The following is a 23,536-nucleotide window of genomic DNA, read 5'->3' on the forward strand; positions in this document are numbered from 1 at the left end:
ATCAGTTACCCTGTTTCTTTGCTCCATTGAGTTTCAGCATATTATGGGAAATTTAGTTCATTGAGATACATACGAATGTCAGAGTATGCACAATGGCATTTTGAAATGTGCGCTTCCTTGAATATTCAGTCTTTTCTTCCTGCCTGTCTTCCTGACACTCTAAGAAGGCAGAAGTTAGGCCACTCTGCAGTTTTCTGCTTTGCATATGTGAACATTTATAATTTTATGCAAAGCTGTTAGCAGATCCCTCAAATTTTCTGGGTTGTTTTTGAACACATTTCTTTAAATTTTCTTTGTTTTGGAGAATCTTAATATTGTTTCTGTTTTAGCAGACTCTTAAACAAAGAAAACTTTAGTCAAGAATGTGGTCTGCTTTTATCATGGCCATACATGTACCTAGTTTCAAGAGTGGAAGTTTCACTTTGAACTTCAGTTCCTACAAAAGGATACACGCATATTAACCCACAGATATGCAATACTAAATAACTTTCAATGGTGTGTAACTGTCATAAATAAAAGGTAAAGAACAGAGAGAGGGTAGACATAAGAGCTTAAAAAAATTAAGATGTTACCTGTGTCTCTGTAGGCAGGTTAAAGGACTGATGGTGGCTTGCTTACAGATAAAGCCGGAATGGGATTCAGGTGTCTTGAAGGAACTTTTGTCCTAATTTGATTTTTAATGTATTTAACAGAACAGTGTGCAAATTCACTTTGACTTGAGGGAAGGGGAGCACATTCTTTTTAATTCAACTCAACATCTTCTCTCTGTTTCCAATTCTGACACCTCTCTCTCCTCTGGGCCTCACACTAAGAACAGGTATAGCTTTGCCTGCTGCCTGTAGTGAGCTGTGGGCTCTCTCAAGAAGTAAAGAATGTTGATCTGTTCAAAAACCCTAAAGCAAACCATATGCGTATAGTATGGCAAATGGTGATGAGTTGCTCCTTACAAAAAGTAAGTTCAGACTTGTAAGAAATGCATTTTAGGATTGTAGGATAAAGTATTTAGGTCAAAAGCTAGAAGATTTTATATCATGAATGCTTCCTAAGTGCAAATGGTAACTCTGAAAAGAATGAATTCAAGAAACATAAAAAAATGAAGTGTTTTGCAGAAGGATCACAAATACGAACACGTGTACATGTGTGTGTCTCTCCGCTTCTCTCGGGAAACGTTCTTGTTGACTTAGAGGAACCTTCCTGCTGTAGATACCTGGGGTTCAGCACGCTCTATCTCCCACATCCACTGGCTTACTGTCACTAAGACGTTCTCTTACAAGTTTCACTGGAGATTTGATTTACCCAAGAGAGACAGTGTACTTGGTGAGAGTCAAGAGCCAGGCTTCTGAAGTACTACTGCCAGAATCAGTGCTCCACAACGTATTAGCATTCTGCGTTTTCTCAACTGGATAGTCATAGCTTCCTCATTGGACTGGGATAGTGATAACCTGTGTTAGAACATGTAAAACTTTCAGCAAAGTTCTAGTCACATACTACATTCTTAAGAGATTTTACATAATATTATCATATTATTAAAATACATACTTCTGGGCTCGAGGATTTTGTAGATCTGGTATAATCTTCTTCAGATGCTAAAGAATCTACATTTTAACAACCATCGGAGGTGGTTATGATACAGTTAATGATTAAACCAGTGTTAGGAACTGTCTGTTCTGGATCATACAGATTAAGCTAAGGGATCAGTAGAATTAGGAAGTTGACAGTTGTTTATGAAAACAAAAAAATGGGCCGGCACTGCGGCTTACTAGGCTAATCCTCCGCCTTGCGGCGCCAGCACACAGGGTTCTAGTCCTGGTTGGGGCGCCAGATTCTGTCCTGATTGCCCCTCTGCCAGGCCAGCTCTCTGCTGTGGCCAGGGAGTGCAGCGGAGGATGGCCCAAGTGCTTGGGCCCTGCACCCCATGGGAGACCAGGATAAGTACCTGGCTCCTGCCTTTGGATCAGTGTGGTGCGCTGGCCGCAGAGCGCCGGCCACGGCGACCATTGGAGGGTGAACCAACGGCAAAGGAAGACCTTTCTCTCTCTCTCTCTCACTGTCCACTCTGCCTGTCAAAAAAAAAAAAAAAAAAAAAAGAAAACAAAAAAAATGAGATATATTTAGTAGATAATTTAGAAGGAAATACAAAGAAGAGAAACTGAGTTGATTTTATATAGGGGAATGGTAAACTCATGTTTCTTTGATATGTATACATATAAGCATGACCCCATTAGAGTGAATGGGAATTCAGTGCACCTCTCTCAGTATAGCTCTTGCTGAATGTTTAATTCTGTCAGCTTTAACAGAGGAAGAAGATGAGTTAAGATGGTTTAAAGAGGAAAAAATTATATCAGTCATAAGTCATTTTTCACTTGGAGATACATTTCAAAACTGTGCTGCCATGAATCAAGTTCAATTATTTAATGTCAGTGTTCAGTTTTTGCAGGTATGCATTCTTTATAGTTACTGATTTTAAATTGAATAAAACTTTATATTTCATTTTTAAATACCAAAGCTATTATTTTAATGTTTCTTTTAACTCAGCTTTTAAAAAATGAATAAATAGATGTGTGTGTATGTTTAGTACTAGTTTGAGAATATCTGCAAAATCTTAATTTCTCAAATATAACCTGTTACAGAAATACTCCCTATATATATAGAAAACATTAACATGTAGATGAGTGTAGATGCTTATACAGTAATGTCTTATCAGCAAGTGTACAGATGCAGACATGGGTTGATTTCTGGTGGAGTAGCTTGCTTATTTATGTATTTATTTTTAACTTTTTTTTAATGAATATAAATTTCCAAAGTACAGCTTATGGATTACAGTGGCTTCCCCCCTGCCCCAATAACTTCCCTCCCACTCGCAGCCCTCCCCTTAAGATTTATTTATTTATTCAGAGGCAGAGTTACAGAGAGAGAGACAGAGAGACAGGTCTTCCATCTGCTGGTTTACTTCCCAGATGGCCACAATGGCTGGTGCGGGGCCAATCCAAAGCCAGGAATGAGGAGCTTTTTCTAGGTCTCCCACATGAGTGCAAGGTTCCAAGCACTTAGACCATCTTCTGAAGTAGGCAGGCATACAGGTTAAAATCGATTAGGTTTGTGAGCTGGAGGACCACGCCTTCGCCACACCCCTGTGTGACCTCACACCCTACCTGATACTTCACCACACTCCTGTGTGATCTCATGCCCCTACCTGCCACACCTGGGTGCCCACCAGCTAATCAGTTTAATCAACCACTCCCCTTTGGAAGTGGGTTAAAAGCCTGAAACATAGCCGGCGCCGTGGCTCAATAGGCTAATCCTCCACCTTGCGGCGCCGGCACACCGGGTTCTAGTCCCGGTCGGGGCACCGGATTCTGTCCCGGTTGCCCCTCTTCCAGGCCAGCTCTCTGCTATGGCCAGGGAGTGCAGTGGAGGATGGCCCAGGTGCTTGGGCCCTGCACCCCATGGGAGACCAGGAAAAAGCACCTGGATCCTGGCTCCTGCCATCGGATCAGCGCGGTGCGCCGGCTGCAGCGGCGGCCATTGGAGGGTGAACCAACGGCAAAGGAAGACCTTTCTCTCTGTCTCTCTCTCTCTCACTGTCCACTCTGCCTATCAAAAAAAAAAAAAAAAAAAAAAAGCCTGAAACATGGTGTGTCCCGGGCCCTTCTCTTTCCCCTGGCCTCTTGCCAGGAGGGGGCTTGCTGTAGCCCTGCACCTCCAGGGCGTGGGGCCTTCGGGCCACGTGCCCTAGGCTTCCTGGCCTAGATGCTCCTCCACATGGCTGAATTCTGGTGCTCAGTATGAACCCAGATTTACATCTCTTAGATAAAGCTCTCACTCTCCTTTGCATCTTTCTCACTAAATAAAAGCTTAAAACGTACCATGCTGCCTTGTTTATCTGTGCCGGTATTTAGAATTCTTATCTAAATATTAGGCAAGAACCCTCTCGGGCTTATTAATATTGGGGATTTATTAATAAGCCTGTGGTGAAATCGTAAGGCACCCCAATTTCTGGTAGCATATGCGGCACCTCAGATGGCACTTCTGGGGAACCTTAAGGGGCCACATTTTTGTATAAAATTTTAGGGGGTCAGTCTTCAATTTCACTTCCACTGTTTCCCAGGCCATTAGCAGGGAGCTGGATCAGAAGTTGAGCAGCCCTTGAACCGGCCCCCATGTGGGTTGCCAGCGCAGCAAGTGGAGGCTTCACCCCTGATGCCACAGCACCGGCCCTAGGAGTAGCTTATTCTTTCATGGACCTTTAATGATGCAGTCCTGTGATTAGGGCGAGTATGGATGTTGCTCCTTTATCAGTGCTAAATGGTTATGAATGAAGTGTCTCAGATGGAAACTTACTAAGATTATAAATGCAATCATCTAAGGAACTTAGATATAAACTTTCTCATCAAATATGAGAAAAACCAAAACTAGTATATGTGGAGCATGTTTGTGTGACAAAATCATTGCAGGATTGAGCTTTCTCTGCAGTAGGATTGTAGGAAGTCGTAATGTAGCTCCTGCTTGGGGGAAGATTATTGTGGAAGTGTTTATGCCCCAGTGATGCTTCCGGTAGCTCTGCTCCAAAACACAGCTCTAAATTCTTATGAATGTTAATAAATTAAATTTACACTGAGGGTCAAGCGTTTAACTTTATGGTTAAGACACTGCTTGGAATGCCCACCCTCATTTCAGAAAGCTTGGGTTCAAGTCTGAGCTCTGCTTCTGATCCAGCTTCTTGCACATTCCAGGGGCAGGAGGTGAAAACTCAGATGGTTTGCCTCCCTTCCACCAAATAGAAGCCCTAGGCTGCGTTACTAGCCCCTGGCTTTGGCCTGGCTCAGCCCCTGCTGTTGGAGGCAGGCATTTGGGGAATGAAGCAATGAATGTGAACACTGTTGGTCTCTTTTCCTCCCTCTTCTCTGTCTCTCTCTCTTGCCTTTTTTCTCTTAGATAGTTTTTTTTAAAGGTACTCAGAGATTCCCAGTAAAAAATGAGGGTTGAATTATGAGTATTAAGATTTCTACTCTATCCTTTGCTTTTAATTTTTTTCTAATAAGAATTTGCTTTGCTGCATTTTGTGATAAACTTCTAGTTATTTTCTTTTGATATGATTTACTTTTTATGAATGCAATCAAAGAATGAATGAAACCTGATAGCTTATCACACACTTATCAAAGTAACTCTTAGGTTTAGCCTTCTGACTTTCCTTCTTGTTTTGGGCCAAGTGAACAGATGTGTGAACAAGTCATTGGGGCTCATGTTTTTCTTTTTTGGTGGTAAGAGGAAGAGAATTTTTGTCCCAGTGTTTGGACTTTACATATAGCCCACCTAATTATATCTTGTTCCCTTATAACAGGAATTTCAGATAGCATTCCATAATTTAAATATTTTGCATGAGAAGACAGAAAATAAAATCTTGTTAGAGAAAGCTTCAACATCCCATAATGTAAATCCTGCTTTTATTTATATGAATCTCAGGAGCTTGTGTTTTATTTTGATGATTTATTAAAAATTTACAAGCTTCTGAGTCCTCCATGGGTTTGCCAACTGTCACTTCCCAGTGATAATTGAGAGCAGGGATCTACAAATAAGTGGGATTCACAGTGATTCAAGCTGTACCCTTTTCCACGAGATTCAATTCTCTTCACTACAAAACCTTTCCTGGAGCTGCCAGTCCTTAACCACATGTGACAGCACTGAGCTTAACCTTCTCTTTCTTTCCTCGCTGTTCTGCTGGTGGGGGTCATTATTGTGAGGAAGAAAACAGTGGCCAGAGTGGAAGGCTGGCAGCATTTCAGGGCTGATAGGCCAAGTGTTCTTTGACTAAATTGCTTCTAGGAAAGGAAGGGGAAATAGGTGCCACTCAGTTCTTCCTGCTCCCCTGCTGCAGGTCATAGCACATCCCTGAGCAGAGCATCAAGAGTCATTCATTCATTCATTCATTCTTTTGTTTGTCTGATTCTTACATGCATACTTTCAATGAGCAATGTATTGAATTTGCACATTTCTCCAAGCATAATTCTTATTTATGTATTTAGTTATTTGAAAGTCAGAGTTACACAGAGAAAGGAGAGGCAGAGAGAGAGAGGTCTTCCATCTGATGGTTCACTCCCTAATTCACTGCAACAGTTGGAGCTGCGTCAATCCAAAGCCAGGAGCCAGGAGCTTCCTCTGGCTCTCTCACGTGGGTGCAGGGGCCCAAGGACTTGGGCCATCTTCCACGGCTTTCCCAGGCCATAGCACAGAGCTGGACTGGAAGTGGAGCAGCCGAGTCTTGAACCGGCGCCCATATGGGATGCTGGCACTCTAGGCCAGGGCGTTAACCTGCTGTGCCACAGGGTCAGCCCCTCCAAGCATAATCCTTAACACTGTGTAGGAGATGGATGATTGACAATTGGTTTCTTTCCCACAAAAACAAGGAAATAAATCTCTTGGGACATATAGATATGTAAATTGACAATGGGATGTAAGTTGGTGTGCAAGAGGAGAAGTCAGAATTAAGCCATTATGATAGCGTCTCCCTCCAAGTGGCCACATCCCAAGCCTTTGTCAGTGAAAGCCTTTACTTGAAATTTCTCCAAATGTGAGAATGGTCAGCAGGTTGCACATGTGTCTCATGAAAACGAATCACCTGCCAGATGTGTGAGAAATATTGTTTAAAATCAAATAGGAAAATTTGTTGTGTTCCCTTATTATGTGTACATGCATATTGTACAGATTTACATTACAGATGTGCACAGAGTTCTCAAAGCTTTCAGTTTAGTATCTTGAGATGACATGGAAAGGACTTTTATAGTCTCCTTTGAGAAAAGTTGTTTTTCTTGTATAGGAAATACTGACATTCTAGTGCATGGAAAATACCTTGAGTGATATTACTTTAATAACTACTTAGGCTTTAATTAAAAGTTAAAGAGAAGCAAAAATGAAACACACAGTAGCATTTTGGGAGTGAAATTTATGGCTGTGTGTTTGAAAGAATACCGGAGAGACTTCATTTATTCCACTCATTGCCTTTCCTAGGAATGTTTGTGTTCCCATCCTCTTTTTTCTTTTGCAAAGCATCATGGTTCGGTGAATTAAAATATGAGCTTTGTAGGCAATGTTTCTAAGTTACAGTGTTTGTGTATGTGAGTATTAACTGTGTCACAGCTTCTCCCTAACCCTCACCCCAGCATGTCTCAACTCCCTCCTCTCTGTTTCTTTGTGTGTGTATGTGTATTAAACCCTGTGCAGATTCATCAACTGTGTAGAATTGCACATTCACCAGCTGTGTGACAGCAACAGAAACGACACCACAAGGTCTTTCAGTCATTCTTTATGACTATGCTGGTAACATTATTGCTCCTCAATCCTCATTCTTAACTCCTGACAACTAAGTTGTTCTACACTTTAAAATTTGGATATTTTAATATTATTTATTATAGTTTTTAATTATAGGGGAATGATTTTCTTTTCTTTTTTTTAAAAGATTTATTTATTTATTTGAAATTCAGAGTTACAAAGAGAGAAGGAGAGGCAGAGAGAAAGAGAGAAGGGTCTTCCATCTGCTGGTTCACTCCCCAGTCATTACAGTTAGATGTAGAGTGATATTTCACTATGGTTTTGCCTTGAATTTCTTTGATGGCTAATAATATCTTTCCATGGGCTATTTTTTTTAATACCTAGATGTTCTCTTCAGTAATATGTCCGTTCATGCCTTTTGTTCTTATTTTGTAATTGGTTTATTTATGTTTTACCTGTGAGTTTTGACCTTTATTTTCAAAGTTAGTTTTGCTGGATACAGAACTATTGAGGTGCAGGTGTTCATTCTCCACACGTTCAGATCTCATTCTCCTCCCCTCTAGCCTGCATCTGCCAAGGAGTTGGCTGATTATCAAGTTCCCTGCTCCCGACATGAGATCTTTTCCTATTGCTTCATCCAAACATATTTTCATGTTTTGATACTCAGTAGTGAAACTAGGCGTGGAGTTTTATATGTTCACTAATTGGGTTCAGTGGGCATTTTGATGTTTCTCATCAGTTTGGGAACATTTTCACTTTGATGCAACTGTTCTATCTGCCATTTGTGTTCAACTTCTTCTTTTGGGTTGTAAAACTTTTGTTATAGATACGCTGATGCATTTTCTTTTGTCCTGGAATTCTCTGAAGCTGTATTCATGGATTTACTGTATTTTTTTCCTGAAAATGTTGTAGTTTCATGCATTACATTGTGTGACTGGAATAAAACATAATCATAGTATTGTTGCATTTCTCAACAGTTTTATAGGTTATTAAATTTTACATTTCCTCTCATTGTATATCTGAGATCTTCTTACAACTGGATTACTATGTTGATCTAGAAAATGAATAGAATACATTATTCTTACTATTAATGATTGTGTGAAATATTTCCATTTGGCCATTGTAATGTTTGAGGCATCATCTTGGCATGTGTATTCTCAGACACAAGTGAAAATACAGGACTTAAAGCATTGTCAAATTGACCATGTATTGTCAGTTCCCGAAAGTTGGCTACCAATATTGATTCCCAGTACAAGTATCAAAAGAGTCCTTGTTCCTGATAACTTTGATAACACTTGATTCCACATCTTCTCGTTTTGTCCTTTTGAGCACACACTTCAATGCATGAAACATGAACCTGAATTTAGTGTACCCAGTCAAAATGGAATGGAGAAATAGTCTAGACACTTAGATTCCCAGGGACTCTATGATACTTCAGTGCCAAGGACTGGAGTTTTACAGCAAACAGAGAAATAAATGGGGGTCAGGAGCATTTACCTGCCATGATTATAGTATCTTCTTTAACACAGCGAGAGTCATCTTTTCTCATTTACAAGTAGATGTGGAAGTACCAAATAATATTTAATAATTACTGTCGCCAGATTATGTATTTTGGTGCCATAACTAGACTTACCCGTTATTTACATTTGCCTTATTTATGTTTTGTATTATATGATTTTATTGGTGAAATGGGTTGTTCTGCTGGGCAGAGAAAATGGCAGTTCAATGCTTGTTAAAACTAAGATCAAAATTATACGGCAAAATTAATTTATTTTATTTTCATCTGTGGTGACTAGGCTAAGCAAAATGCTTCACCATGATTAAGGGACCATGTAGAAAGGCTTGGAACGAGGCAGAAGACCACAGTAGGAAGAATAAATATAAAGGCATCTTTGGAGGCCAGCATTGTGGTGTGGTGGGTTAAGCCACTGTTTGCAACACTGACATCCTTGACGAGCATCAGTTTGAGTCCTGGCTGCTTCATTTCCAATCTGGCTCCTGCTAATGGGCCTGGGAAATCATCAGAGATGGCCCAAGTCTTTGGGTCCCTGCCATCTGTGTGGGAGACCTGGATGGAGTTCCAGGCCCCTGGCTTCAGCCTGAGCCAGCCCTGGATGTTGTGGGCATTTGGGGAGTGAACCAGTGGATGGACATCAATCAATCAATCTCTGTCTCCCTCCCTGCCTCCCTCCCTCCCCCCCCTTCCCCTCACCTCCTCCCTCTCTCTCCACCTCTGCCTCTCCATATATCTGCCTTTCAAATACATAAATACATCTTTTTAAAGCACACTCACTGAACGTGGCCTCCCTTTCTACAGAATTTTATTGATTCGGCTGTGAAAAGTGGATGGGGTGGAGTTTAGTCATTATTCTGGCAACATAATGTGATGGTTTCCCAACAAAAAGTGAGCTGGAAATTTGTGTTGAATGGCCGCTGATTACAAGAACATGATTAATGTGAGATATGGAATTGATTTATGGGGGCTGTTGTCAAGGTTTACACCACAAGCAGAGTATTATCTACTGAAAAATGAGGGCAGGATAAAGAACAGAGAGCACACGCAGTGTTGTATTTTCTGATGTATTTTATAAGCTACATATATAATGCAGAATTGCAAATGGTTTACTGAAAACTTTTTTTCTTGCCAGAGTAGCAAGAGTATAATTATATTTATTTTCTCTGAAACATTAAGCACACCAGAGGTTAATCTACTTTATTTTCATTAAATTGAATCTCAAGTGAAAGTTTTTTTTTTTCTCATTTACTGAAACATTCCTACTGCTTTGAGAAGAAAGCTTTCGTGGACTTTATAGCCATTTATAATAGGACAGAATTTATGTTCAAAGGTGTAATAATGTGACTTTCAAATTTTACATGTTACTGCAAACATAGACATTGAAATAACATTGGGAAGACAGCTCCAGCTTCTCATCATGACTATTAAGAATGAATTCATGCTATGAGTCTGTGTGTTCCTGTGAAACCCTGAAACATGAGACAAGTGTTTGAGTTTCCTTGGTAAAATCTCAAAAGCTTTGTGGTGAATGTGTATTCTTGCTTAATTAAGCAAGTACATAATTGAGATTACAGTCACTCTAGAAAGATATAAAATCACTGGCTCTGTAAAATTCTCTAATTGGACACCAAGGATTATTCATTTTACAATAGTTTCACGTGGTATCAAGTCCTATATCATCTGTTGTTTTAAAGTGGTAGAAAATGTAGGCCAGTTTAACTTAAGCACGGTGACGTCCTCTGATAGAGTGGTGCCATAATGAGTGCCTCAGTGGTTTATAACCCTGTTTTTAGCTGCTTTGTAATAATTACTCATGGCACAAAATCGCCAACAAATTAGATAGTATGTAATGCTTTTTGGTGAGATCATGTTAAATTTTATTCAGTTTATTAATTTGTTAATTTCAGACATGTCTACCCACTTAGCTCATTCTATCTTTAAAAATTATTATTGAATTAATAAATTTGCATTTTTCACTAGTAAAATTTTCAAGGAAAAATGCTACATTTCAAGTCTTAAAATAGTCATGACACATTCAATTATTGTATGGGATGCAGAACTACTTTTTAAGGACTTATTTGAAAGAGTGACTGAGGAGTGAGGGAGGGAGGGAGAGAATGAAAGAATGAAAGGATGGAAGGGAAGGAGGGAGGAAAGCTATTTTACATCTGCTGATTCACTCTTCAAATGCCCGAAACAGCTGAGTCTGGGTGAGGCCAGAACTCATTGCAGTTCTCCCATGTGGATGGTGGACTCAAGCCATCATCTGCTGCCTCCCAGGCACAGTAAAAGGAAGCTGGATCGAAAGTGGAGCAGCCAGGACCCAATCCAGCACTTCCATATGGGATGCTGCATCCCAAGTTAACAGCTTCAGCTGCTGCACCGCAATGCCTGCCTCATTGTGAAACTGTTTGATATATCTCTTCCTAAAAGTAGAATAGCAAAACAATAAATATATAAAGTCTTGGTGTATATGTTTTCTTTTTTTCATGTTTAGATTATCTTCATAATGCTATTTAAGATTTTTCTTGGCTAAATTGAAAATACCTAATGATTCATTTTTGATCTGTTATGCTACTTTTGAATTCTTTACCCTCAAGTTTATTTCTTTTGAACTTGCATGCATTTCTAAAAAAGAATAAAAAAATAAAGGATCCATATGGAAATATCAAGCCCAGTATTGAAGGCAAAGCAAACTATGCTTTATTTTTCCAGTGGGAGAAGTCTGTTCTTTGAGATTCATACTTACTCTTGTATGTAGGTGCTCAATTGTCTGTTAATTTCCCTGTGAAAATATTCATAGAAACTTGAGAGTCTTAATCCCTGTCTTTCTCAAGTGATTTTATTTGTCTCATGAATTAAATTGAGTTTATAAATAGTTGTACTGTTCTATGTACAATAAAGTAATCATCTTCAGTTTTATTTTATGCACCAAAAATTAATTGAGTCATTTCTAGCAATATTGCTACATCATACTCATGAATTTTAAAGATGTTTTAAACAAGTCAAACTCCTACTTGACACAAGTCTTTTTTCTACTAACATTATTGAACAAATGTAACAAGATTTTGATTCAGATGACTTTTGCTGAAAATTGGTACATTTAATCATATTTATTTTACTAAAGAACTATAGCTATAGCTCTAAACCTTTCTCCTTGTGGTTATGCATAAAACCAACATGCTGCTGTTACCCAATAAATGCCTGTGATCTTGTTACAAAGGACGCTGAACAAAGAATGGTGGGCGCTACAGTTCTACCAAAGGTCCGTGATTTATCTTTTGAAAACATATACCTAGTCCATTAGGCAGTGAAAAGTTTTCTGTTGGTGGAAGTAACATCATGTGGCCTTACTTAAGTGTTGTAGTTTTAACCCTTACGCAGGAGAAACTCATAATTCTAATCAGAGAGTTCTAATCGTAGACATTACCTTGGCACTGATTTTGGTGTCAGATGTGCTGGGCTTCAGTTCACTTGTCTGCAAAATGACGTGGTTGTCTTCTGTATGATTGTATTGTTCACACGGTGTATAATAGGAACATTTTTCTAAAACATGGCTACCTTTTTGCTTCTGTACTGTATTAGCTTTGAGATGTTCACACGTCGCAGGATCACTTTTGAATCATAACACAATGGCTTTCAGAGCATTATGACTCGAGATGACATTTGCTCTTTTATTTGACTCTTCACCGTTGGAGCCATTGGGCTGCAATGGAAAGGCAGGCTGGTGAGGGACTGATATTTTTACCTGAAGTGCGTTGCTCTTAGAAATACAGTAGGTCTACCTAAAGAGAAATGGCATCCAGTTAGTTATAACACATCAAGCACAGCAGTAGCAAACAGACAAAACAAAAACAAAAACTACTCTGCCATTAATCATGTTCCTAAGTCACTGACCCATTGTGGATTTTCTAGTCCAGTTTGTGTCAGAGGAAATGTCCTAGATTGACTGCATTAAGCAATGTCATACTTCTGCTTGGGAAGACAGACAAATGAGCTGCATTGTACCTCTAACAGAGAGGAAATACAGAATGATCTTATGTAAGCATAATGAGTCCCAGGCCCAAATCTGGCCTCATTCTAGTTATTTTGGCAAAACAAAAAATACTGAAATAATGAAACTGAAAATATGATATTAAAATATGAAAGTGTAGTTAACAAGGCACCAATAAAAAACAGATTACCTTTACTGTGTTTGTAGTTTCTGTTTATTTTTTTAAAAATTTTCTGTGTCATCTGATCTTTGCATATCAGAGAGCTTGCAGAAATTCTTACTTTGAGTAAATATAATTTTGAGGTAGCATTTAGAATGTATTTCTCATTGTTTGAAATGAGAAGGTACCACACTTCCAAATCAGTGCGTGGTCAGACAGCTCGCAGGCGGTTTCTGAGATCATGGGACATTATTGCAGTTTTGAAAACATTGTGAATTTGTAATGTTGACATGGGGATATCTTCAGTGAAGTTCGCCAAATGTAGCGTGTAAACAAAGCATAGCACACACTGAAAAATGTAGTAAATGACACCTTAAAATATCTCCAATGAAACCGGAAATCTAGAATTTATTTGTTTTGGAGCATTTTGTAAGGCATCATATAACATATCATGATATAAAGGAATCATAAGCAGTTAGCAGGATGGTCGAAGAAGGCTTTAGGTGATAAGAATTTCTTAGAAAGTCATGCTTTGCTGATATCGGGACAGATCTGGAACCAGTGATTCCTTGACAGATTTTTATACTGCTGCGCCAAAAAGCATTGCTGAGACTGTCCTTCTGTTGTTTGACCAGAGTAGGAAATAAGGCATAGTGTCTCCAACTGATGGGCTAGTATATGGACTTTAAATGTTGAAGAAATCTAAGCAAATAAAATAAAAATGAATATTTTGAAAACATTTGCTCAAGAATAAAATGCCTCAGCTAAGTTATAATTGGCAAAATGTAATGCCAGTGAAAAATAGTTTCACAAATTGCTATGTAAAACTAAACATAAAATTGTAAGTTAATTGGAATAAGAAAGTATCTTTAAATCAGTACTGAGAACTTTCTAATTATAAAGTAATGAATTTACTGTATTTAAATTATTTTTAAATAATGATATCTCTGGACTAAGGTGGTATATGTGTGTCACCGATGTAAATTATTTCAGTATCAAATATCTATTGAGGGACCAGCAATGTGGCGCACTGGGTTGATCCTTCGCTTGCGGCACCGGCATCCCATGTGGGTGCCAGTTCTAGTCCCTGCTGCTCCTCTTTCAATCTGGCTCTCTGCTGTGGCCCGGGAGTGCAGTGGCGGATGGCCCAGGTGCTTGGGCCCTGCATCTGCATGGGAGACAAGAAGGAAGCTCCTGGCTTCGGATCGGCGAGTTCCGGCCTTTGCGGCCATTTGGGTAGTGAACCCGCGGAGGGAAGACCTTTCTCTCTCTCTCTCTCTCTCTCTCTCTCTCTCTCTCTCACTGTTCCCTCTGTCTCTCTCTCTCACTGTCTGTGACTCTACCTCTCAAATAAAATAAATAAAATCTTTAAAAAAAATCTATTGAGTACACCAATCTGTGTCCTGCAGTGCCAGGCTCTGAGCTAATAACTGAAAATAAAACAGCTGTCACGCTACCCTCCTATGTGAGTTTGTGAGCATTACTCTATAGAAAGAATGGTTTATGTATAGTTACATGAAATCTGAAAAATGTGAATTTAGGTTTTGGAAGTTGGGATAGCAATGAATGCAGTGAATCAAGGAACAACACAGAAATCCACACATCCAGGACAGAACCGTGTGGGCCAAGGGGCGAGTCAGATGGTCAGCATGTCCTGTGCGAGTTTGGGCAAATCCGTTCAATTATCTTGTCTCTGGTTTCTTAATTCCAAAATTAGCAGTGAGACTGGATCTTATAAACACACTTCTGATGTCTTACATTGAACATCAGATAAATAGTTTGGGGGACTTTCATTCCTTACTCCAGACTGCATGGTCAGTGCCAGGTTAGATCTTGGTTTATACCTGCAGGTATTGTGAGAACGAGGGCTAAAACTGGGACCTGAGCCTCATAAGCCTTCCTCTGTATAAAACCAGTCAAGTGTTTGTATTACGATGTCTGCTACAAAGTCGCTTAACACCTTACCTTTCCTTCATAAGACTAATCTGATGTGGAAGTAAGAAAGAGGAAATCACAATGATGCAGATGGAACTGGATCTTGGACATCCTCTGATAACTTGAAAGTCCAAATCAACTCCGTTCTCATGATGCTACCTACCTGTTGATGATTTGGGGATGTGATTCAGTTTTCAACTTCTGAATCAGGATTTTCAAGTTCTGAAGCAAAAAGAAATGATGTATAATTTGGGGATTAAAAACGCGAGCAGTGCTAACAGGGTAGTGGGAGATAGCAGGTGCTTGAGGTAGGAAGCCCGATAGGCGATGAGAGGCAAGCAGGGAGAAACTGTATGGCTGGCGTAGCTCTGTGGCACACATATGGATGTTAAACCTGAGTCCTTTTTGCGACTTCTTTGAACGTGGCTGACATGGGGTGCCTGGCCAGTATGAGTTGAGAATGCAGCTGGTGTGGAGTCTTCAGTGCCTAGAGGGAAGAGGAGTAAGCCTCAGTACCCAACCAGCTGACAAGGACTGTGAAACCAGTTCTTTCATCAGAAGGCAGAGGCACGGGAAATAAAGTGGAAACAGAGAACAGCAAGGGCCCAGAGGATGAGCTCTGGGGAGCGGCCAGGCCTGCAGAGCAGAGCATGTTGCTTTTGGTGACCCGCGCTTCCCAAAATACTCAGGCTCATCACTTGTAGCAACCGAAGGATCAGCAAATACTGTTATTAAATCATGAAATCAGAGGAAATCCAACAAAAACTGAACAGAAAATATTGTGTGCTGTCTGTGGCCTTCATTGAATTACTGTCATCTCCTTGATGTGACATAGAAATGTCTAAGAATATGCCTGCCACATTTTTAGTGTGTGTTGTTTTTCTCTTCATCCCCTGTGTGTTTTTTTTTTCCCATACCTGATGTTTACTGAGGACACTGAAATGTACTTTTTGTATTAAAGAAGATAAAATAAAATTGAATATTGTAAGAAGAATGAATTTTGTAAGAGTTCTGAGTTTTATTTCAGAACGTGAACCTAAAATAATGGAAACTTTTTGTTCATTTTTAATATATTTGTCTAAATGAGAGCAGGTGTCAGATGCACAAAATACCCATTTAATTCTCTGAATGGCTTATTGCCATAATTAAGGTTTTCTGTTTATTAAAAATATAAATTTCAGCCTTTGTATTGTGGATACTTAGAAAGAAAAACAAAATCTTATGATAGATTTTGAATTCAAATAAAATCAGATTTCTCTCTTGAGACTGTTGAGAGAAGGAAGATGCTTATGCACACACTCTGAAATTATCACCTGAACCAGTAAGCTCTCTTTTCAAGTGCTGCTTGGCTTGCATTTTTAATAATATCTGTGGTACCCTGGACTTTGTACAGACAAGGACTCTGAGTTGCTCAGCTTATAATCTTGCAAGGTGCTGTTATTCTACTTGCTTTTACTTGCTATCAAGACTCTCCTAGACTATATGATGCAGAAATGTGTGTTCTATAAGAGATTTAAAGCCCTTGATTTAAAATCCTTTTGGGTCTTTTTCTGGAGAACTATCACAAAAAATATTTAGAACAGCAATAATGAAGACTTTGATTCCTTTTTGTTGAAGAAGAGTTTTTTTTATGCTTCTGTTGCTTTTACTAATTGAAAGAATATAGTTTTAATTAATTTTGTTGTACTAAATTCATGATTGTAACTGTTTCATTTGGTTAGCTGAGGTGTTCTTTTGTGTGAAGTATTAATTATGAAAGTCAAGAGCCATTTATAATAGATTAGTACTTAATTCACTTGGGGAAAATGTAAGTAGTATAATACAGTGATAAAATAGGAAGCTGATTTACAAAATCAGTGGCTAGGTGGAGTTTATGTACATTTTCAGAGAGGTCAAAATGAGATTAAATGAAGGAGTTAATGCTTTCCATAATACAATACCTGTAAGTTGTTAGGCAAGATGAAATCGTGATGGCTCTCTGTTGTGAATTTTATAAGCTCAGTAGTTAAACCTCATTATCGCCTTTTACTTATACGTCAAATGGAAACCAGAATTTTGAGAGTGGTTGTCTAAGGTACAATATTTATTTGCATCCATCCCTTGATTTTCCATTACTCAAATCTTTGCCAATTGAACAGAATCAAGAATTAACACTATTATGTTTCATATGTAAAGATAGGACTTTGTGTGAAGCTTATTATCTGTAATACTTTATGTCTGAAATCACTTATTCTACATTTATTGAAAGTGCGATTTCATTGCTCTATGTTAAAGGAACATTAAAGATTTAAACAAAAATTATATGTAGTTTTGTACACATAATTTCTGTTAAGGCTTAAGACATTTCTTAAATTATAATGACATCTTTATGAAGATTAAAAATTTGGGTTCTGTACTGTTGAGAAGGTCATTATAGTACATTAAAGTTCTCAGAACTGGAGCATTTTACTTATAAAGAAAGAGCTTTATATCTCTTCTTTGACTAAATGACATTTTGGAAGCTACAGAAACCATAGTTGACTTTTTTCCATGTACTCTATATATTTAGAAATCTTCAGTTCATTGTGCATAAAATAATATATTGTTAAGAAACAATTAGTGCATTTCCAGGGTATAGCAGGAAGTGAGTTAATATTAGAAATATAAGGCCATCCATATTATCACTCTATAGTTTTATCTCTATGTCTGTCTATATCTATGAACAAATCTATGAGTAAATATTTATCCAGTTTGTGAAAGACTCCTAAGTAGATGGGTTCAATGAAATAAAGACTATTATTAATTTTAAATTAATGGATTTTCTTTCAGCCTTTGTTACATTGATGTGTCATTTATAATGTGACAGAATTGAATAAATGACTGTTTTATCACATTAAAATTTTCTGCCTCTTTGCCACTTTTACTGCTCTCTTTTGTAAATTGTGCTTTGTTATTTTTGTTTTTCAGTTAAACATTGTCTTCACTATTTGTTTATATGCTTGTCTTTCTTCCCAATATATACTTGCTTTGCCTTTCTGATGAACTTCATCCACATTCAATTTTCTTTTTTACTCTGAAATGCACATTTTTCCCCCTGGGGCCTATCATTCATATATGTTAATCTTTGGTTTATGTGGATGCAATGAATAATAAGTTCTTAACTTAAAAGAGAAAATAAAAATGTTGATGAATCTCTTTTCCGAGCACATTATATTGACCTCATTTTCTCAATACTATACTTCAAGCAGTTCAAAGAAAGTGTGTATTACAGAAAAGTATACATGGACTTCAAAACTTTTTTTTTAACTCCAAAATAAACTTATCATTTAATTCCATTGTCCATGAAATTTGTCGGAATTTGTGTGTATGTCAAGACCAGAGGCATTTCTGTATCTGAATTAGTTTTCCTTGACTTTTTTTTTTTTTTTTTGCTATCTTTCCTGGTTATTTTCTATTTATTTGAATTTTTAAATCTTTCTCATTTATATTGTACAGTGGGAAGAGATTGGTGAAGTGGATGAAAACTATGCCCCTATCCACACATACCAAGTATGCAAAGTTATGGAACAGAATCAGAACAACTGGCTTTTGACCAGTTGGATCTCCAATGAAGGTGCTTCCAGAATCTTCATAGAGCTCAAGTTCACCTTGCGGGACTGCAACAGCCTTCCCGGAGGACTGGGAACCTGCAAAGAAACTTTCAACATGTACTACTTTGAGTCTGATGATGAAAACGGGAGAAGCATCAAGGAAAACCAGTACATCAAAATCGATACCATTGCTGCTGACGAGAGCTTTACGGAACTGGACCTCGGTGACCGTGTCATGAAGCTGAATACAGAGGTCAGAGATGTGGGGCCTCTGACCAGAAAGGGCTTCTATCTTGCTTTCCAAGACGTTGGCGCCTGCATCGCTCTGGTTTCTGTGCGTGTGTACTATAAGAAATGCCCTTCCGTGGTGCGACACTTGGCTGTCTTCCCCGACACCATCACTGGAGCAGATTCTTCACAGTTGCTGGAAGTGTCAGGCTCCTGTGTCAACCATTCTGTGACAGATGAGCCTCCCAAAATGCACTGCAGCGCGGAGGGGGAGTGGCTGGTGCCCATCGGGAAATGCATGTGCAAGGCAGGATATGAGGAGAAAAATGGCACCTGCCAAGGTGAGTTGCGCCTGTGGCGCAGGGGCCACCTGCCTCGCTTGCAGCATGTTTATGTGTTTCCGCCCATGATCCTGAGCAAATGGCCTTTTACTTTCCTCATGTCTTTAGATTATTTCTCTTCTCATTTGATTTTTCTCTTCTCAGAATTTTAAAACTTTTGGTAATGATGATTTAGTCCAGTATTCTATTTGCTATACATAATTAATATCCAGAGAGTTTCTGACTTTTGGTGTAATATTTCATATTCATTTTGCTTTCAGAAGTTTTAGTTTTGAACAACCCAAGCCAGGAGATTAATACCTTTCATTGCATGATTATTTGCTGCTGCTGCGTGATTTCTCTCCATGAAGCTGTTTTCTACCCTTCACTTGCTATATGAAATTCCAATGTAAGATCTTAGATGAGGTTTGTTTTGGCCTACTTTTTACTGCCTTTTAAAAACTTCAGAAGTGAGTTCAGCCATATGAACTTCAGAGCAAAACATTTGTAAGCTGACAGCGCTTAGTTTACTGTATTGTTTACATGCGGTTGCTGTTACATGCTTTCTTTTTAAAATTTACAGATCAATTTTAGATGCATAATAAGCCAGGCCCCACAAAAAGAACTACTTGGCAATATTAAAGGCCATTTCAAAGCAGTTTGCTCTTGGACACTTTTTTCTGTTTTAATTTTTCTTTTAAATTGAAACTTGATCATGCATGCTTCCCTGTTCATCTGAAGGTGCCCTCGTTTTGCCCACAGCATGGTGAGTTGTCTTTTAAACTTGGATCTTTATCTGTGGTTTTCTGGAACAGGATAATAATACTTGATGTTAAGGGAAGACAGCTTATGGAGAAGAAAATAGATGTTTCTTCCCTTTAAAAAAAATTCAGTCTTGTGAGCCCAAACCCAGTTTCACCGTGATGGTGCATTCTGAGTAGCTAACGGACTTTCAAGGGTATCACCTGGGGACAGTCCAGATGCTGACCAGTCCCCTGATCCCCTCCTGTAGCTTTAGATGCTGCCTTTATCTGAAGTCCACTTTTACTATGTGGCTCAGACTTGCTCCTTTACTCAGGCTTGACTGTAGATGGATTGTAGAGCCAGGAAAATGAAACTAGAAAAATTGCCTGTACATCCTAATGACTTTGGTTGATCAATTCTTTCCAGAAACACATTGCACTGTAGTTAAATTTCCTTTTTCAGCATCAGCTCCGATTCCATGTCCTATGTATTACCATTTACAGTTAATTCTGTGGTCAGTTTTCTAAGTAATTCACAACTCTCTGCACTTGATTTATAAACACACACATCTGATTTTGTGAAATTAAAATTATGTTTCTGAAATACTTGTATGTTGGCAAAATGAATCATGGTTGATTCATAATTGGGCATAAAGGAAAATTCTAAAGAGCAATTAACTTTTGTTTCGCAGCAGAATTGTTGGTTTAAGTTCAGGTGAAATGTTAAATATAGGATCAGAAGCAGCAGAAATTAAGCACAGTGCTGTGAACACATTTCGGTCTAAAATAATGTAAATATGAATTAGGAATTACACATTTGTTAGTATTATAGATCAACATGCTGTATTTGATTATTGGTGCACATCACTTTAGGGAGTATGTGGATGCTTTGGTTCAGACCACAGTGACTTTTGCCTTCATTCAGGTTGACGGGGTACAGAAGGGGCTCTGAGGTTCTGGGGGACCAATTTTGATTGCTGAATATGATTAGAACATTCTGCTGGTACTGAAGAACTACGCTGTGGAGACAGTGTTCTGGCTGTCATATTTCTCAGTGCAAGCGTTAACGTACATCTTCTTCCTCTCCTTACACTTCAGTAACTGAGGAGGAGGGGCTGAATTGTGTGACAGCGAGATGAACTGCAGAGTGAGCAGTGCGGACCACGTTACTAAATGACTGAATTCCCGCATTTGTCCAACCCTGGGGATAGGAATCTTAGCTGTGGGTGTGAGGCAGTCTATAGACCTCACTGGGCTGAGAGTGTGGTATACAATGGAGTCCGTGAGTACACAGTGGAGTCTATGAGTCTGAGTGTTGACTCATGGTGTTTTACAGCACACACATGATGTGTGCCATTGCAGAAGGAACAATGTTCTGTAAATAACAACATATTGATTGAATAACTCATTGAATGAACAAGTACCTGTTGAGTATTTGCTTTGGAGATTGAAAACATCACAAGTACTCTTGCGGTCTTTATGGTTATACAATATGTCTATGAAAATGTGTGGGGGGGGCAGGTGTATAAGGTAAAATGCCACTATGGCTCTGACTCACTCTATGACATTAACACAGCATCCTCAGACGTTTAAATGTGGATCGCTGATGTTTTTGAACTATGCTTTCTGTCTGATAGGCCAGAAATCTCAGAATCGTCCCTGACATCTGCTTCCTACGCATTCAGTTTCAATCCCTTATAAAGTGATTATGGAAAGTACCACCCAGCTCTTTAAATCATCCACTTCTGTTTGCTTTCTCCATCAGTTTAAGAGCCTGCCTTGTTAGAATCCTGTTTTTTCAAATATAATAAATGACCAGTCGTTCTGATATTTGAGCCAGAGGAATGCAACTCTTATTGTAAACACTCATTTCCTTTCTTGCCACATATGCCCTCTGCCCTATATGGATTCACGTTATTATACACATCAGTGGTTTTCTTTAAGCCAGCATTTTTATAATCGTCTTAAGTCCCTACATGGTTTTGCCCTTGTCACCTCTGCAGACTCTTCTTAAACTATGCTACTGCCCCTACCCTGTGCACTACCCATACTAGCTCTTTTCAGCTTCTCAAAGGCAGTTTGCTCACTTTTACTGTTTGTTCTTTTGTGACTCTATTTTCTCCTTCTGGAATTTTCCTCTCCTTCATTTATGTTTGGTCAGTGTGTGTGGATCCTCCTCGTCTGTGCTCCAGTATCCCCTATTCACAGAAAGCTGTCTCTGTGTTCAAGACAAGGTCCAGCCTAACTGGTATTTATTCACTTATTCTTTCAGTCATAGAATTCTTTAGATTTAATGCTTTTGCAAATGTTTGTTGATCTACTACTTCATTAATGACTCTTCCCACCCTGGTTGTACTGCCTGCCCATTGATGGCAAAGGTGATGTTTGTTAACTTCAGGAATAAGAAAGAAACCAAATGGCTAGGGGAAGGAAGTGAATTCCGAAGAGAGGAGAGGGCACATGCAAAATCATAAAAGAACGCTGTGTTTTAAAATACTGCCTTTACACATGTGTATTGTCCATGTAATTCTCCTTGGTCCTTCTGAAAATTGACAAACATGTCTTTTAAATTGAACCTTCCTTAATCCTATGCCGATCGGACCAAATTCTGAAGTCCAGGGTATTAACTCACATGTGATTGACACTTCCTATATTAACTATGATAGAGGCCATCTTAGTGAATTTTGTATATATCAAAATATATTTATAGCATGACATTTGATTACTCAATTTCTTTGATAACCAAACTGTTAGGATTTAATTAACAATATATTATGCTGAAGTTTGAATGTATCTGTTGTAATGATTATCATAGTATAGTGATATTTACTGCAGCTGTGCTGGAAGATGTCCCAGCACTGTCATGCCCATGACCTGTTATATGTGTGGAGCCTGATGGAGGGGACCGAATGTCTTTTAGAGGCTACATCTCTGGTGTTCAGAATGCTGGCTGGCTCCTGAACACATGACCTGACTCCAGAAAATCACGGAGCCATGACTGAGGGAGTCAGGTTGAACAGTTCATGATCTGTTGTCTTCATATGACTTCCTTGAAGAAAAGTAGAATTCCTTACCTCTAATAATGATTTTGCTGAGATAACAAAGTATTCGTTTCTGTTGTAGTAACTTAGTATAGTGCACATTTATTTTTGTTAGTCTTACTCATATGACTGAATTTCCAATAATGAACTGCTTAAGTACACCCATTTATTTCTTTGAAATGTTCTTTACATTTAGAAACAAATAATATCCCAAACCTATTTATCTAAGTATGTTTCCCTACTTGTTATTTATTATTATTTCTAATGAAATTCATGCTATTTTTCTTCCCTTACGAGACACAAGCAGACTATTTTTTGAGTATAAAATGGTTAGCAAAAACCCATTTTGGGAGTTTCTGCTTTTTTATTGAACTGAATGTGTTTGACAGAAGTAATTGAGATCACATGAATCAAATGTTGCCTGCTGAGTTCTCTTGTGATTATGTTGCTGCTTTACTCAGATGCAAGGCAAGACCACTAATCTTCATGAGTTTCAAGTGGAATGAAGTTGTAATTTGAAATTAGCCTTAGATAATTATAGCTTCACTTATGTCAAATGGAGGGAAGAGATTTAGATAGTGGGACACTGCCAAAACCAGTGAGAATGATGAGGGTATGGAGTACAAACTAGAATGCAGAGTGAGGGGGGATCCACGCCAGGGGCTGTGGAGTAAAGGCACTTATTAATTGTCCAGCTTGGAGGTGATTGCACAGTTAGGAAAATGTAGTGAAAATACCCGACTCAAGAAAGATCCTTGGTTCAG

General features: G+C 38.7%; 1 protein-coding gene across 14 annotated transcripts in view; it reads left to right on the plus strand.

The window, feature by feature from the left end:
• EPHA5 (EPH receptor A5) overlaps window positions 1-23,536 on the plus strand; it is a 366,701-nt gene that overhangs the window by 59,574 nt on the left and 283,591 nt on the right. For all 14 annotated transcript variants that reach the window (XM_017347528.4, XM_017347529.4, XM_008267805.5 and 11 more), the window contains exon 3: window positions 18,346-19,009. In XM_017347528.4, the coding sequence (XP_017203017.4) occupies window positions 18,346-19,009 (664 nt within the window). The remainder of the gene's footprint in view (window positions 1-18,345; window positions 19,010-23,536) is intronic.

Source organism: Oryctolagus cuniculus, chromosome 8 (genome assembly GCF_051225735.1).
Source record: "Oryctolagus cuniculus isolate XC-2025 breed Fujian yellow rabbit chromosome 8, ASM5122573v1, whole genome shotgun sequence".
NCBI classification, from domain to species: Eukaryota; Metazoa; Chordata; class Mammalia; order Lagomorpha; family Leporidae; genus Oryctolagus; species Oryctolagus cuniculus.